General features: G+C 52.4%; 1 protein-coding gene across 1 annotated transcript in view; it reads right to left on the bottom strand.

Annotated features, from left to right (window-relative positions):
- Positions 1-9723, bottom strand: part of Wfdc1 (WAP four-disulfide core domain 1) — a 20702-nt gene extending 10979 nt beyond the window's left edge. The window contains exon 1 of the mRNA XM_028753562.1: positions 9436-9723. Coding sequence (XP_028609395.1) covers positions 9436-9555 — 120 coding nt within the window. The 5' untranslated portion in view covers positions 9556-9723. The remainder of the gene's footprint in view (positions 1-9435) is intronic.
- Between the last annotated feature and the right edge of the window lie 2930 nt (positions 9724-12653).

The following is a 12653-nucleotide window of genomic DNA, read 5'->3' as shown; positions in this document are numbered from 1 at the left end:
GAGAGAGAGAGAGAGAGAGAGAGAGAGAGAAACATGGAAGTGGATGTGCGCCTGTCTCTAGCAGTCAAAGGTAGTTGGTATATCTAGGTTGGGTATTGGGTTACACCTCTGATTGTGTGGGCATCTTGTTATTGAGCATTACCAAACATATAAAGCCTTTGGATAATCTAAATATTAGAGTCTCATTTGTACCGAGCCCACGTGGATGGCAGGATGGTCTGGGCTCAGCCAAGCATTGTGGGGACACCATGGGAGACTGGCAGAGCCATCTCCCACGCTGGCATCTCATGGGTGGCAGGGCTGGTGTCTCTGACCGCTTGAGCAGACAGTCCGAGCTGAGCAGCGGCAGTATGGCCACAGCCGCTCCTGGTACAGGCCTAGGCTAGTCGGGAACATGGTGGCTGGTTAAGAAAAGCCAGGTTGAATGCTGCCGATTTAAAGATCTTTCTCAATAGTCAACATTAAGAGTGCTTTTGCTGTGTGTGGGCATGCTCTGCTTCACCCTGGTCCATCCGGTGTGTGTGAGTAGGATCCGACTCTGCCCTGTGACCACGGTGGCTTCAAATCTGGGTGCTGGTAGTCAGCATCTAACTCTGCCACTGATCTGATGTGTGACATTTTACCATGTGGGGACAACATGGGTTTTATAATAGACACATTGAGACATGCCCAGTGCCCAGTGTGGCATTTTTCCCCGGGTGGAAACTAGCTTAGTCTATCTCTGGCTGGATCACCTTTCATCTATCCTGAGGGTGGCCTTCCTTCATGACATGGATCTTTCTGGTACAATCCTTACTCACACACCCTTCTGTGCCTCCATAGCTGAGGCTTCAAATGCAATGCACTACTGCTGATGTCTTGCAGAGGGCGTCTGGTCACGGAGAATAAGTCCTGCTCAGGATAGTCCCGGAGTTGGTATCAGGGCAGGGGTATCAGGGCGCAGGTATGGTGGGAGGCTCTGGATTACAGCCGCTTCACCCAGAAAATCTGTCTCTTCTTGCTCGCACAGATTGCTTGTTCAATTTGTGAAAAGTAGGGTGGCTCCGTTAGGAAAGAGCATGGCTTGCAAGTGTTAAGTACCTGAGTTCAAGTCCCAGCACCCTTGTTAAAAAAAAAAAATCCAGCCCCACTGAGAAGTGCTTATGTTTCTGGTACTAGGCAGGCAGAGACAAGCCTGCCTAACTTACTTTGTGAGTTCCCTGTCTCAAAAGACGAGGTGAACAGAGCCCCAGGAATATCTTAGCTTGTCCTCTGGTGTCCACACATACACCCACACATGCACCCATGCTTTCTAGCACTTTGCATGCACTTACAGACATTTCTGCCCCCAATAGGCACCCGTTACATCTTATCCTCACACCCATACACACATCCATCCCCCAACTGTGTATAGTGCATCCATAAACATACATGCATACCACATACATACATAAACATCTCTCCCTGAAACACATACAGAAATAAAGAGATGAAGAAAAAGAGGAAGACATTGCTAAGTGACTCTTGGCGGATGCAGAGAGGAAGGCCTGAGGCTAGCACTCCCCCAGATATTCCAGGGAGACCTGTGTGGGGCTTCTGACTCCCTTAGTCTTCGGTCTTTAGCACCCTGATGCTGTTTCCCACATCCATACGCTATTCCCAGTTGCTTGGAAACTGCTGGCAGGGGACATAACCCCTCAGGCTCCCCTCCACAGTCATCATCTAAAGGGTTAAGTGAACTGTGTCTCTTCTTGTTCAGCCTCACCGGCTCTAATCCTGATTCACCATGACAGCCATGTTGGCCCCCTTCAGAGCGTGACTGAGAGCCACCGGGTACGGTCAGGCTTTCTCCACGGTAGGCCCCATCGGCAGACACTGTGGTGCCCAGGGGTCAACAGGACCCTCTCCTCTGACCTCTCTGTCCCTCCTGTCCCATTAGTTGGTCACGAACAGCCCTAGTGAGGAGGGGTCTGTGGAGAAACCAGTTGGATACGGGCCACTGCTGTCCCACGGGAAAGCAAGGCTGTTTCTCACAATGGAGATAAGCATCTTACACTCCTTCCTGACAAGAAATGGTCACTGGTGACCGAGAACTGAGGGGCCCTGATGAAAGGGTTCTGAAGAACACTCACTCCGGTGTCATGCAAAATGACATTTAAAAACACTCTCAACAAAGGGTGTTTCCTGAGATCTGAGAAACCCAAAGAAACACAGGGTGTACCCTGCAACCCCTCCCAGCTCAGGCTAAAGGCTTGACAGCCCCAAGGGTCAGGCCAGGACTGGCTCCCCAGCCCCTCTCCTCCTCCCCTCCTGTCTTTCTTGTGCACCCAAGCCCCACCTCCACCCACCGCCAATGTCCTGGTTGTCCTCTGCAAGCTATGCACCACCTTCCTGGCTGGTCACTTGTGTACTCTATACTCTTTTACGTACGCACACACAGTGACCCATCCAACCTTTTGTCACTAATGGCTGTGCGTGTGGGCGTGTGTATGCACGTATGTCTGTGTGTGTATGCATCTGTGTATATATATATGTGTGCCTGTATCTGCCTGTATGTCTGTGTGTATGTCTGTGTGACTGTTTCTGTGTGGCCCCACATTCTAAAGACAAGACAGAGCCAGCCCATGCATCTTATTCCAGAGGCTGCCATGATACCACCAATAACTATGACCAATATCAGTCCTGCTCTTCATCCAGGATGTTCCCCTCTTCGTGATGCTTTGTGCATCCTTGGTACTTGAACCCAGGAGTAAGGTCTACCTTTATTCAGACTCAAGAGGAATAGGGCTAACACTGGAGATAGGTCAAGGCAGAGTTGAGATTAAGGGCTCAGGTTTAAAAATCAGACCAGTATGGGGTTGAACCTTGGAGTGGTGGGATCGAGTCTATAGGGAAACTCACTAATTTACCTGAGCCTCCGTCTTCTTCCTCTACAAACAGCCATAGTTGCTGTGGTTGTGGTAAAGCCTGGTCGGTCAGGTGCCTGGGCCAGAACCCACAATGCTTCACTCTAGTCAGTACTGATCACCACTGCCTCTATTGTGCCTGACTCAGCAGCTTCCGGGGCCTCCCTTCCCATCTCTGTCACATTCTGTCCACCCACACCCATGCTCTCACGCCTCCCAGCCTCCCTCCCACACATCACTCACAGGGAGTGATTGGCTGGGCACCCGCCAATACCATGGGCTGTGTGTGGTGTGATGCTAAGAAGTCTGCAGGGATGGTTCAGTGGTCAGGGCACTGGCTGCTCTTACAGAGGACCAGGGTTCAACTCCCAGCACCCACACGGTGGCTCACAAGTGTCTGGAACTCCGGTTGCAGAGGATCTGATGCCCTCTTCTGGCTTCTAGGTGTCCTGTCCAGCAGGACATTAAACAGGGGTCCACCCTTAAAATAAAGTCCCCAGTTGAGGTGCAGATGAAGGCTAGACATCATGGGGGGGGGCATTCATGAAGGATGCTGTCAGTCTGGCCCCAAATACCTGCCTGGTGGATACTCTGGGTACTGTTCAGACATCTCTCTAGAAGCTTTTCCACCTGGTAGCTATTTCTTTTCTTTAGAAAGAGTCTGACACCTGTGTGTATCCACAAAGTCCTTTTGGTTGTGGCACACACAGGAAATGGGTCAAGAATCCAGCTCCATGGGGCATGGGAGGGGAGGGTCAGCAGGTCAAGTTCATTGTCCATGAACAGCCAGAGGAGGCTGGATGGATACCTAACAGGCTATCTGCAGCTTGGAACATCGGGGAAACGACAAGAACCAGCCAAGTCCACACATCTGCCACAAGTGGACACACGCAGATCGTGTGCGGGGTGGAACCACCACACACACAAGGAAACCCAGAGAAAGAGCCTTTGGGTAGCTGCTGGAAGAATGGAAGCCAATGCTCACTGGGTAAAGAGGGAAGGAAGCGCTTTGGGAGTAGAGAAAGCTGGTGACTGTATAGTCCTGTGTGTGTGCATGTGCGTACATATAGACACACACACACACACACACACATATATATATATATGTATATGTATATATATACACTTACACACAGAAATACACAGACACAGATATATACACAGTTACATACAGAGATATACACACAGAGATATATACACAGTTACATACAGATATATACACACACAGATATATACACAGATACACTTACAGACAACACACACATAAACACACAGAGACAGAGACACATACAAAACAGAGACAGATAGACACACACAGATACACACACCACACACAGACAGACAGAGATAGACACACACAGATATACACATAGAGATACAGATAACACAGACACACAGAGACAGACACACACATACACAGATAAATGCACAGATACATACACAGATACACTTATAGACAACACACACAAAACACAGACACAGAAACGGAACAGACACACACACACACCAATGGTTTGCTGGGTTGCAGCTTAGTGAGTGGAATATATAGCGACCAGGGTTCAATCCCCAGCCCGGGATAAACTGGCTATGGTGCACATGTCTACAACCCCAGCATTCAGGATGTGCAGACAGGAAGATGGGATGTTTAAGGTCATCCTCAGCTACAGAGGGAGTCCAGCCTGGGCTACATGAGATCCTGTTTCAAACAAACAAAAAAAAAAGGTAAAAAAAATGTCTTTCTGTCATATACAATTCAACTCAATTTTAAACATTTTTAAACACTATGAATAAAAATAAAAACATATGCCATGGGCAGGGCTCATGAAAAAGTGGAGGTCCACACAGACCAGCGGCGTGTGGTGGAGGATAGCATGTGGACCTCAAGCCTCCAGCTCTGGGCTGTCTGGATTCTCCTGAGGGTAAATACAGTGCTGCCCCCATCAGAGAGAACTGTGGAGTGACCCCCCTTCAAGAGAGCTGGCACCCCACCTGTGAAGCTGGCGCCCTCACCCCAGATCTCCCTGACATTTACCACGCCTTCATTCCACAAGAGAGCTTTGCCCTTCTTTGGAATGTTCTAGAGACTACATGGCTAGACCAATAAAATGTCCTCCAGGATTGGTTTGCCTGGAGGAGGGAGAAAGCCAACTTTCCTTCCAAGGCCCACTTGCCCTTCCTCTGGAATTTGGACGTCAGAGATCTAAAAATAGGCGTCTCCCTGGCCCGCAGTGCTGGGGTTCAGCGTGAGGATGCACCAGACCTCCACACGGCAGCCCATGGGGACAGCACTCAGGAGAGGCTTGGAGCTCAGAAGAGCAGAAACTTCAGGTCGTGCAGTGTTGCCATCAACTGCACATAGGAAGCCCCTCTAGAACTTCCCGTGCTTTCCTCTATGCTGGGTGACGCAGACATCCTCTGCCTGTCCCTATGCTCTCAGTCAGATCTGAATCTGGGCTGAACCCAAAGATACAGCCCCTGTTTTCTTCACTTGGCCCAGTTCCAGGCATGGGCAGACCCTGCCCACGCCTGACACTACGCAAGAGAGACCCACCCCCCAGGGTAAGCCCTCTGCTCCTTTTGTCTTCTATGAAAGCAGCTGGTGAGAAAATAAACAAATCTTCCTGATAAGAACAACAAGACCAAAGAACACAAAGAGATCACGAAAGCAAGCGTGGGATGTGGGTCTCCAGGAGAGAGGAGAGGCCCAGATGACGCATGTAGGGGAGGTTCGGAGGTGATCTGGCCATCACTCACAGCTATTGTGGGCCCCACCCAGAATATCTACATAATATCTAAACATTCATTCAAACACACGTACATATGCATGTGTGTGTGCTTGCATGGGCACACATACACACTCATACACACACACACATGCACACACATACCCACACCCACATACACACACACATACATACACATACACACACAGATACACAGATACACAGATACACAGATACACACATACACACATACACACATACACACATACACACACACACACACATACACACACACAGAGTGATGTCAGGCATAAAGCAAAGGTCTTTTTCTTTTTTTCTTTTTATATGTGTATGGTGTTTTGCCTACACGTAAGGCTGTGAACCACAGTGTTGATGGTACCTGCAGAGATCAGAGGGTGTCAGGTCCCCTGGAACTGGAGTTTTGAACCCAGATCCTCTGGAAGATCAGCTAATGCTCTTAACCTCTGAGCCACCTCTCCAGCCTGCCTCTCTGTAGCCCAAGCTCTGGTTTTTTCTTGAACCACAAAGCACCTGCTGCTGTGTCTACACTGCCCAAGACGAAAGCTCAGACAGATGTCAACCCTGGGCTTTCTTCAGGATCTCACTTGGGAAGCCACAGTTAGTGTTCCTGCCGGACCCCTACTGGGAGTCGCTCAAGAAATGAACCCGCCTTGCTCTGGGAAAACTCCAGTCCCCGGATACAAGCCGCTCCGTTGAAGGATGTGCTCAGAGGTGGGATGAACCAGGGAAGGGGGGCAGGCAGCAGTGCCCAGCAGGTTCTAATCACCCTCTCACCTCTGTGGCCAGGGCTGTCCATCTTAGTGTGGCTGAGTCCAGGCCACCAGCACAAGGACAGGAGAAATAAACAGTATGGCCTCGTTACCCACCCCAAGTCCACAGATAAAAGCCTCAGGGGCAGTGATAAAACAGCTAACTCATCAAAATGACATGTCTGTGCTGAGCGCCCCCTCCCAGCTGGGAGCTAGCGGGCACTCTAGCCAAACACCTGAGCAGGCCAGTCGGCAGGAGGAGAGGTTTGTTTGAGCTCAGGGTTTCCGAGGGCTTCCTCTGGATGCTCGCTCACTGCTATTGCCCTGAAAAGCAGAATATCACGCGCAGGGTGGGGTGGGGGAGCGGAGCCAGGAAGTAGGGAGAAAGCGAGAGGAAGGGGGGGACAGATCCCTTCAAAAACATGCCCCCAGCAAGTTACTTCCTCCACCAGGCCCCGCCCCCTCATGCTCTCAAGGCAATCTGGTCCCACTCTGACTGTCCATTCAGATGTAAGCCCATTAGGGGACTAATGTATCCAGCCCCAGGACTATGACCTGTCAATCACCTCCCACAGGCCCCTCCTTTCAACACTACTGTGTTAGGGACCAGACCTTCATCAACACATGTATATTTACAGAATATTCCAGACCAGACTATAATGAAGCGTCCGTTGTCGACATACTGGATTTAACTTTTAACTGTGATTCTGTTCTCAATAAAAAGCGGTTCCCCTTAAGGTTAAGTCTAAAGACAGGGTCCCCAGCCCCGACCACCCCACAGCCATCAAGGACTCAGCACCAAGTTGTGTGAGGGGATGGAGGATGTGGCCACATCTTGCCTCTCAGTGCATGTGGGTTGCCATCTCTTCTGGTTATCCAGTTAAAGGTCCCTCTGAGGCTCAGAGAGGAGCAGCAAGTGGCCCAAGGCTGCACAGCTATTAAGAGGCAGATACACAAGGACCTGTAAACCTCTGAGTCACACACAGCCTGGCCTGCCCCAGGGTGGGGCATGTCCCCCAACACACACACTTTCTTTCCTCTGGCATGTAAGGCAATCTGAACACCGGGAAGGGGCCAATTCTACAGATAATGAAAAGCCCAGGGGTTGTGACCAATGGCAGCACAAGGTGCAAAGAACCCGGACCTGGGAAAACCAGAGAAGCCCTTTTCCTTGCAGCCTGCCCTTTCTGTCTGGCCTGCGGCGCCCCACTCCCCACTCCCTCATCTCTAGTTAGACTCTGGCCTCTGAGCTTCAGCCTTCGAGGGATGTCCTTTCTCTGGATTCTTAATCCTTCCTCAGCCTCCCTTCAGGACATCCACCTCTTCCAGGAAGCCTTTGGTGATTCCATGTCTCACGTGAACCATCACCTCTCTGACTCCTCCCCCTCCTGTGGCTTCCTGTCTCTTCCCTAGAGCATCCAGCCAGGGTGTTCATCTTGAACCCAAATCGGCCTCAGTACAGATTGGTTTCCCAGCTCCCTGCTTCCTGATCTGGCAAACTCATATTCACCCTTCAAAGCCCCAGGCCAAATGTTTCCAACCCTAGAAGGCCCTCCCTGCTGCTCACGTTTGTATTCCTGCGCGCATGAGAATATTCCAGGTGCTGACTCAGATGTCAGGAACCTGCCACCGTCTGCAGCAGCTGCAGCCCCAGGAACCAACGTTCCTCCCAGGAGGCATGCGTTGGCATTGAACTTGAAGCCTGTGAGACGCACTGGCCACACTCTGAGTGCTGAGCGCTTTCTGGGTCTGCCCAATTGTATACAATGTCACTGCAGGCATCCTGTCTCCCTGACCTGAGCCCCCTTGGAGGGTGCCCACCTTATACCCACCCCAGCATTTTCCTCGTTATCTGTCTCCCCACTGCTCAAAAGCTAACACGCCCTGGGCTTCCTTCATCTCATTCACATTCTGCTCCCCACGCTGCTGTGTAGACACCCCGGGAGGGGAACCGGCAGACAAGTCCCCCACCCAGGACAGTCTTGCCAAGCCATGGCCATCAAAACACCAACACTGGGGTCACTGGGGCTGGGGGAGATGTCTTAGTGGATTACGTGCCTGACGTGTGGATCTGAGGCTCAAGTTCCAGAACCCAGAATGAATGCAAACGCTGGCAGAGGTGCCAGCCACTTCCGGCCCACAGGCTCAGGAGGCAGGTGGGATGCCCAGGCCAAGCTGTCCAGCAAGACTAACTCACCCAGGGAACTCTGGATTCAGTGAGAGACCTTCCATCAGTAAAAGAAATCAGATGAATGAGGTAGATGGTCGATACCTATCGCCAGCGTCCACAGGCCCAGGCACACACGAGTATGTGTGCACATAAGCACTGTGCACACGTCTGTAAACACACACACACATGCGTGTCACACACCACAACAAAACCCCCACATATTCTCTGAGAGGAATGCATCACTCTGTCCTTTGCAGAGCAGACTGTCGGTGTCCAGAGAGGTCAAACAACTTCCTGAAGTCACACAGCCAAAGACAAGCCCGACTTAAGACTCAGCCGTAGTGTCCCACTGTGCCTGCCTCCCACTGACATTCTGCTCAGAACCTTCCTAGCTATCGATGTCATTTGTCCGCAGGCAGCCTGACTCACCCTTGAGGAGGAGAACAGGTCTCCTCATCCTGAACCTGCAGGTTGTCATAGAGATTTTAGCTCAGCATGCTTTCCACTAAGTGTCTCTTGCCTGAATAAGGCACCATGGCCAGGCATTGGACACTGGAGGGGACCCAACGCTCAGTTCTCCGTCCTCAGACCCTTTCATCAGACTCTGCTTTCCAGGAAGAAGGATGCTTCTCTTAAGCTTCAAAATCAAAATCTCCACATGGGGGTGGACCTATCTCCTGCCTCCTTGCTGGCAGGAACCTGTCCTCGGGTCCTCGGGGACAGGGGGCAGAGTCCTGTCTGTCCACTACCCACTACAGCTCCAATACAGGAGGTCCCCACCACGATAAGAAACCACAGCATCTGGGGACTATGTCCCCTGGGCCACCTCCCACCACAGAGGCCCCTCCACCCCTCCTGGCACTTACTCGGGACTTCTCGGCTAGCCTGGCCGGCAGCATTGCCTCCCAAGTGTCCTGTGCCAAGCTGGAGCCCAGAAGCAGCAGGAAACCCAGAGCCCAAAGGACCTTCCTGTCGCAGTTACCCATCCCGAGGCTGGTGGCAGGGTTTCCTTCTGCACGAGTGACCTCCGCAGGCTGGGGAGAGGAGGCAAGAGGGGTTAAAAGGGGAGGAGGGATGATAGCCTGGGTGGGGCCTGAGAAAGGAACAGAACTTTGCCTGCTGCGGGCTTGGTCCTCCACACAGGGTCCCCGGGATCTTGTGCCCTCAGTCAGCACCTGTGCCCTGGGTGCTGGTTGGTCCCCAGGTTATTTTTAGTCTACCCTGTAGCTCTAGTGACTAGGGTGGCTACAAGCTGGACAGCTCGGAACGCCGGGCAGAGGGAGGAGGGGGCACCAGCCAAGACGTGGCCGGGAGGGGCCTGCCACTCCCCTGTAACTATTGAGCTGCTGTGGTGGCCGCTTCAGCCTCAAGTTAGGATGGGCTGAGCTGCTCTCAGCGCTGCCTGTGACTGTCTGTCCCAGGAACTAGGTTTGGGGGTGCTGTAGGGAGGGGACAGGGGACCGCAGGAGTCTGTGGCCCTGGTGTGGGGAAGCAGATTCCCTCCCTCGTCTCTGGGTGCCGGCTTTGCTGTGACTCTGGGAGAGAGTAGCATTGCACAGGAAAGCATCCCCTGCACTGAGGGTCACTGCAGGAATCAAGCACCTCACCCGTCCCCAACAGGTTGTCCCCAACAACATGCAGAGGTGGATGCTGTCTGGACGCCCATTTTTCTCAGAGGAGGACACAGAGGTGGAAGGAGGTTCCACGCTTGCTTGGACATCAGACAACAGTGTGAAGTGGGGCTGTGATCTCAGGCCCAGAGGACCACCTGAGCCACTCCACTGGAGAAGGTGGGGTTGGCTTTCCCTGCAGCCCCAGTGGCTTTTGCAGGCAGACGTGTGTCTTGAGGCCTCCTGCATCAGTTCTGCCACCTGTGAGGGGACTCCAAGGCATACCCTCTGAAGCTGAGTGGCACGCTGGCAGGGTGACACGGACAGAACGGGCACTCACAAAGGTGGATCCATCCTCCTACCCGCCACGAGGAGCACCCAGGCCCTGGGACCCTGACAGCAGCTCCCAGCCTCCAGTCTCTTCTCCACATGTGCCTCCACTACATTCTTGGACAGCAGGCTCTTGGCCCAGTTCCTGGGTCTCTCCGTGGGTGGCCTGGCTTCTGCCTGAGCTGGGCTGATGGTCTGTGAAGCCCTCCTGACCTCCCTCTGCCTTCGCCGTGCCAGGTCTCCTAGTTCCCCACCAGGAAGGCTTTTCCTCCTGCCAGGCCCCTATCACGGCCTTGCATCTCTGCGGGGACTGCTTTCCCACTGTGGTTTCCAATAGAGGCTCTCATGCTGCCACCACTGGGCACATCTGCACTGATTGGAGCACTAAGCCCCACCCCCGCCCCATCCTCCACTCCCCCCACCTCCCCCGCATCCCCCACCCGTCTTCTGAACTAGATAGCCCACTCCACCTGGTGGGTTTCTCTTGTTCTTGTTGACCCCTACACACACCCCACCGCCGGAGTCACAGATACGTAAGGCTGTGCTCATGCGCAGTAGCTGAATACAGCTGACCCTCTTGAGCCTGATGGAGGTTCATCTGGGGTCCCCTTCCTATGTTTTGGTACCTGTGGTGTCTAACACATAGTCACAGGATCACTAAACATGTGTCATGTAGCAGCTCCAAATAAGGACTGTTTACGTGTAAAGCAGACACCATGTGCCAAACAAACACACACGTGTGTTTGTGGAGGTCAGAGGTCAACCTCCCTCACATTCTTCAGGCAGCAACCATTCACTTTGGTTTTCTCAGATACTTTCTCCCTGCCTGGGACTTCTCTAAGATGGCATAGCTGGCCAGCCAGTGAACATTCGGAACCTGTCTGTCTTGGCGTCCTCAGAGCTGGGGTTACAAACATACTCTCCCGCACCTGCCTTTTGGTGTGTGTCCAGGGAATCAGGCTCAGGTCTCTGTGCCTGCACAGGAAGTGTTTCACCAACCAAGTCCGTCACCTCAACTCCCACAACGACCCCAGAGAACTCTCAAAACTGGAGGTAGAAAGCAGGGGTTTGTCCTTGACATCTGACCGTGCATACATTGAAAAGTGCTTCTGGATCAAAAGGAACCATGAGGGTGTCTGACACACACACACAAACACACACAAACACACACCCCATCCCCCCCCACATACCCGCCATTTCCTTGTATGGTCACACGGCTACTAGGCCATTCGGTCATTGCTCTGTGACACCGGATGAACCTCTGACACTCGACTATACTATTTCACTGGGGACCCGCCCATGTGACTCCATCCTCCACCTCAGGCCCTGAGTTAGGAACTCTAAGACACTGAGTACATTCGGGAGTTTCTAATGACAAGCTCTGTGTGGATCCACCCAGCATTTGGAAATTAAAGGGGAGCAAAGCAAAGCCTTGGGATCCCTCTACCCACTGGCAACATCTGGAGTTGAGCCCTGGTGTCGTGAGGCAGCTGGCACGGGTCACCATAAGCTGCTTAACACGTGGCCATTTATCACACTGAGGAGAGAAGGCAGGGACCCCATGTGGGACCCAGGCTCACAAAGACCATGTCTGCATCTCCTCCAGCTGCTCCCAGCATCTGGCCTGTACCCAGTGAATATTTGCTGCCGGTGGGGCAATCCTCTTAACTGTCAAGATTCTTCCCGGTTCCTCAGATTTCATGAGGGATGGTCCCCCAAATAGGCCTGCAGTCTAAAGTCCCAAGGTGTGACTAAACTAACCTTCTCCCTCCTGGCTAACACTGAAGGTCCAGGCATACATTAGGTACTTGGATTGAGATACCAGGAGCCTCCCAAGTGTGGCACAGTCAACTCTTCACAGTGGTAAGTTACAAAAGGACCCTGCAGAGTCTTCAGGACAAGAAGGGCCGCTGCTCAGGGTACTGAGCCATACTGAGGACTTTGTGTGGAAGGAAAAAAAAAGCCCAAGAAGCAAATAGAACAAATTTTCCCCAGGGAGCCAGCACCTCTTTTGATCAGGGATTTGATGTAGCCTCAGAATGACACCACCGGATGCTGCCAGCAGAGGCCTAGTCCCACCATGAGGTCAGGTCCAGCCCCTTCCCAGCTTCCTGCCGAGACTCAGAACTTGAGGTCACTAATGA

The sequence above is a fragment of the Grammomys surdaster genome, unplaced genomic scaffold (assembly GCF_004785775.1).
Source record: "Grammomys surdaster isolate TR1022 unplaced genomic scaffold, NIH_TR_1.0 128, whole genome shotgun sequence".
Taxonomy (NCBI): domain Eukaryota; kingdom Metazoa; phylum Chordata; class Mammalia; order Rodentia; family Muridae; genus Grammomys; species Grammomys surdaster.
Note: the sequence above shows the minus strand (reverse complement) of the source record. Positions and strands in the feature narration are given on the sequence as shown.